The 5,513-nt window shown below is 44.8% G+C and overlaps 1 protein-coding gene across 1 annotated transcript; it reads right to left on the minus strand.

Annotated features, from left to right (window-relative positions):
* Positions 1-1,615: 1,615 nt before the first annotated feature.
* On the minus strand, positions 1,616-3,635 carry LOC309971417 (stress-70 protein, mitochondrial-like; the record flags this gene model as incomplete). The annotated part of the gene is given in 3 exon segments (XM_082854417.1): positions 1,616-3,250; positions 3,254-3,418; positions 3,420-3,635. Coding segments are annotated over 3 exon segments (2,016 nt in total).
* Between the last annotated feature and the right edge of the window lie 1,878 nt (positions 3,636-5,513).

Here is a 5,513-nt window from a genome sequence, read left to right on the forward strand (position 1 = left end):
CATATGGCTTTTGTGTCTGATTCGCACTTAGCGTAAAGCTTTCAAGATGCCATCAGATTTTGTCTTTTGTAATATTCATGGTATATCTTTGACACTGAATGGTAGCAAAGGAACAAGCCAAACACAGGAATTATTATGACTGAGAGTTTTTCTCCTACAGGGAGAGGCAAAGAAGTGGTCCTCAAGGGCAACAATGGGAAGGGAAACCGTTCACATCCCTTGGCCACTTGACCTAAGGATTGCTCTCCATCACTTTCCCTGGGACCTGGGCTGAGCCTCATGATGAGACTACATGCAGGAAGGGCAAGGAGCCCATCATCTGACTTGGCCGTGATTTTGTTGACCTGCCTGGTCTTTTCCTGGCATAGTCCTTGTATGGACATGAGGACAGTGTAGCAAGCTATTGGAAGATGCCTAGTAACAGGGTGAGATTTCAGCTGGGCTCCAGCTTGCCCTTAGGACAGTTTATGTTCAATTTCACCAGACTAACTGGAAAGAGGCTGCAGGACACTTTTTCTGTCCATGCCTAGCAGGAACCATTGCTCTCTTAATTTCTTACGCAAAGAGAAATCAGTCTTTTTGATGTGATTGTGGAGTTCAGGTACTCCTTCTTCGGGTGTGCCAAGGGGCTGGTGTTGGTGAGTCAGTCTCTTTGAGATGCTTAGATTGAGAAGGATGCTCTTGAACCGTTCGGATAAGTGCATAGAAGGAAGTTTCTACTGCAGCACACGCAGAATCCTCTCCTATCAGACGCCTAAAAATGTCAAAGAAAGGCAATGGTGTGCCTAATACTGACAAATCTAAATCATGATTTGATGCCAGAGACTAATATAAGTCTTTTCTCCCGTGACAGCTCCACACTTAGAAAAGTTACTCCATCATTTCCTATTCCAGTTAATGTCAAATTGAAAATTGTTGCTTGATAAATTATTAGCAGGAAATTTTATGTTTTTTCCTTAGAGGATTTTTTTTTTTTTTGCTTTTCCTATTTATTTTTTTAAAAATCCAGAATGGATCGAAAAGAACAGTCATCAGGGATACAGGTGCCAGACACAGGCCAAAGGGTAGCTAGGAAAGTATGCCTTCAGAAAGTTTGGGAGACTTGCGTTTTAGAAGCTGGACCTCACATAAATAGCTAGCTTAGTTTTCCATTGATTCAGCTTCCCCTGCCCTACCTCCCAACATGGCACAGCTGGTTTGCCTTGCAAGGCCTCAGTTGAAGAACTCCATATACACACAGGCTGGTACAGCAGTACTTAGGTAACTAGAAGGATCTCATCCCCCTATGGTCTCATTCCAGACCTGTCTTCAGTGTGCGAGATGGTTTCACCCCTTTGAAAATACAGCTACTTCAGCACAAAACAACGTTAAATCTTTAGAATGATCGATAAATCATCTTTCCCCCCATTTTACATGCAGCTGAAAAGGAATGACAGGCTAGGGACAGAACACTGTGAACTTTGTACTGTTGGGAATTATCACTTGTTAAATGATCATTAGCTCATGGTCACGAAATTTACACATTCAGGAAATTATATAGAGAGTACTGCAAAAACACAGTAGAAGACTGAAGTTTTGCCTATTTCAGCTCAGGAAATCCCTTCACTCCCAAGCATCATAATATGTTGTCCTTTCGACTCCAAAGTTTACTGCCTTCCCGCTCAGATGCCATCTTTTTGTATGCCATTTCGAAGAGCTTCAATGATGCTTGCTGAAGGGAAGATGCTGCCTGCCTTATGTTTTCTCCTGTTTCACTGTCTTTTCGAGCGAGGAGCTCCCTCATTTTGGAAATCTCTTCTTTTAGCTTGTGGCACTCATCAGCAGGCAATTGGTCCTTGAATTCTTCCATCTTGGTTTCTGTGTCATGAATGATTCCTTCAGCCATATTAACTGCTTCAACTCGTTCCTTCTTTCGCCGGTCTTCCTCAACATACTTCTCTGCATTTTTAACCATATTTTCAATATCATCTTTGCTTAACCCACCGGAAGACTGGATCACACTCTGCTGCTCGCGTCCTGTACCCTTATCTTTGGCAGAAACATGTACAATCCCATTGGCATCAATGTCAAATGTAACTTCAATCGGAGGGACTCCACGAGGGGCTGGGGGAATCCCAATCAAAGTAAACTGTCCAAGAAATCTGTTGTCTCCAGCCATCTCTCTCTCACCCTGACACACTTTAATCTCCACTTGAGTCTGTCCATCAGCAGCTGTAGAAAACACCTGGCTCTTCTTGGTTGGAATAGTGGTGTTCCTGTTAATAAGCTTGGTGAAGACACCTCCCAGAGTCTCAATACCCAGAGACAGGGGAGTGACATCCAAGAGTAGCACATCTGTGACATCACCAGCCAGCACACCTCCCTGAATGGCAGCTCCAGTGGCCACAGCCTCATCAGGACTGACAGCTTTACTTGGGGCTTGACCAAAGAGATCCTGCACAGTCTGCTGAACCTTGGGCATCCTAGTCATGCCACCAACCAGAATCACTTCTCCTATGTCACTTTTGCTGGCTTCTGCATCTTGCATGGCTTTTTGGCATGGAGCTATGGTCCTTCTGATTAGATCAGTAACAATCCCCTCAAACTGAACCCCGGTCAGCTTCATATTCAAATGCTTGGGCCCAGAAGCATCCATCGTAAGGTGTGGCAAATTGATGTCAGTCTGCACAGATGAAGAGAGTTCACACTTGGCCTTCTCAGCGGCTTCCCGAACCCTTTGAAGCGCCATGTTGTCTTTGGTCAAATCAACCCCTGTCTCTCTTTTGAACTCCTTCACAATGTGACGCAGCAAGGCCTGGTCGAAGTCTTCACCACCTAAAAACGTGTCTCCATTGGTGGATTTCACCTCAAATACTCCTTTCTGAATTTCCAGCATGGAAATATCAAAAGTTCCATCACCTAAATCATATACGACAATGATTTTGTCTTCTGATTTGTCTAGACCGTAGGCAAGAACAGCTGCTGTGGGTTCATTAATTACCCGAAGCACATTTAGTCCAGATATCTGGCCAGCATCCTTAGTGGCCTGTCTCTGAGAGTCACTGAAATACGCTGGGACAGTGATCACAGCATCTTTTGCTGTATGCCCCAAGTAATTTTCTGCAGTCTCTTTCATCTTCATCAACACAAATGCTCCAGTCTGACTCGGGGAATAGAGTTTTCCATGAGCTTCAACCCAGGCATCGCCTTCAGAGGCATGGACAATATTAAAAGGAACATTTTTAATGTCTTTTTGAACTTCCGGGTCATCCTATCGCCGGCCAATGAGACGCTTGGTAGCATAGAATGTGTTGTTCGGGTTGGTGACAGCCTGTCGCTTGGCCGGCACGCCAACAAGTCGCTCACCATCTGCTGTAAAGGCTACAACTGAAGGGGTGGTTCTGGCCCCTTCAGCATTCTCTAGCACCTTTGCTTTGTTAACCTTCCATAACTGCCACACAGGAGTTGGTGGTACCCAAATCAGTACCAACAGCTGCTCCCTTGATCGCTTCTGATGCATAGTCCCGCCTTGAAACAATTCTAAAAGTTTCTTGACTAAAGCCATTCCAGCCATCCTGGTGGCGGGCGGCTGGGGCGCCCCGGGAGGCTGCGGCGCCGACAAGACGGGCTACTGCGGCTCGGCTGGCGCTTATCATGACTGGTAAATGGTGGAAATACGAGGCAGCAGACACGCGCTCGGACCACCGAGAATTGCGCGGCGCGGTGATGCTAGCGCTTCTGGAAACCTCCAACTACGTGAGGTGGGGGGCGGGGTTTGATCGCTGCGGCCTGGAAGCCCGCTCTTCCGCTGAGGCGGCGCCGCGCTGCCTGATAAGAAAATACCTGAACGCTGCTTCCGGAGTCAGGGCCTATGGCTAACACGCTTCGGGGCATGATGGTAGGGAAAGCGTGTCCTCCCGTGCCAGCTGCGGCAGGTCTGGGCTCCGTGACAGACCAGGAGGCTAAAAGTGGTATATCGAGGATTTCTTTTTCTTTCTTTCCCCCGTCTGAGTTATGTGTGATATGGGATGTAAAAATACAAAAAGAAAAGCCAAAAAATGTCATTATGTTTCCTCTTTTCAACCTTTATGGTTAAAACAAAGGGTCACAGTGAGTTCAAAAATATTTATCTTGGGCTTCCCTGGTGGCGCAGTGGTTGAGAGTCTGCCTGCCGATGCAGGGGACGCGGGTTCGTGCCCCGGTCCGGGAAGATTCCACATGCCGCGGAGCGGCTGGGCCCGTGAGCCATGGCCGCTGAGCCTGTGCGTCCAGAGCCTGTGCTCCGCAATGGGAGAGGCCACAGCAGTGAGAGGCCCGCGTACCGCAAAAAAAAAAAAAAAAAAAAAAAAAATATATTGCATAGAAAATCATAAGTTGAGATAAATGTCACAGAAGCCATTGAAACATATGACCACAGTCAATTTATGAGCAACTTAAAATATAGAAGCGCTCCAGGGTAGTAAGATTGCTGTGAAATTATAAAACGTTAGCTTTCTTTTCAAATATGGCAAGCATCTAGGCAGGAATTCTGAACTCGGGGTCGGTAGATCCCTTGGAAATGATTGTGATACTTATCATGCATGTGCATCTTTCTGGGGTGAAGATCATAACCTTTTTTCCCTTTTCTTTTTTTCTTTTGTAACTTTAAGGGGTTGGTGACCTAAGGATAAGAAGATTCTTTGCTCTAAGAGGTGGTTGGACTACAGTGATTTTAAAGTGATTCCAATCCTGAGATTCTTTGAAATCAACCTTGAATTAATCAAGGATATTTTCATAGCTGATATGTTGCCACTAACAAGCAGTGGGTTGGCTGTATAACATATTGGCTCTTGTTGATTGTTTGCAAATAAGTTGTCCACCAATCACTGTCGAGCCTTTGGACATTCTTTTATTTTTCTTAAATATGCATTTATTTATTTATTTGGCTATGCTGGGTCTTAGTTGCGCCATGCATGTGGGATCTAGTTCCCTGACTGGGGATCAAACCCAAGCCCCCAGCATTGGGAGTGTGGAGTCTTAACCGCTGGACCACCAGGGAAGTCTCCAAGCCTTCGGCCATTCTTAATGTCCGCTAACAGGATGTAGCCTATTATATCAAATCTCCCTGTAATTGTCACTGTTTAAATAACTGTGTTTATTCCTCATTGGACAAGTATCTATTGAATAATATTATTTGAAAATTAATTGATTTAACATATTTGGTAGGTTTAAATATGTTTCATTGCCTTCCCTAAAGAGTAGATGACATTCTATGAAGGAATATTTCGTAATACACGTCCACAATTTCTCACTCTCAATTCCCAAATCTAGAAAGCTCTGAAGATAGAGGTTTTTTTCCATAACTCACTTGAGAGTAAATGCGACCTGAATTGAACTCATTTGGCAGTAAGATCTGACCTGAACTGGCATGAGGCTTTTTATAGTCATTATTTGTCTACTCAGTATGAACAATCATACATTTCGCTGCAGAGACATTAATGTTTGATTATGGAATGCTGACCTGGGACCCTGCTTAAGATGTTCTGTAATATGTA

This window comes from Leucopleurus acutus (assembly GCF_964270905.1).
Source record: "Leucopleurus acutus genome assembly, chromosome: 14".
NCBI lineage: Eukaryota > Metazoa > Chordata > Mammalia > Artiodactyla > Delphinidae > Leucopleurus > Leucopleurus acutus.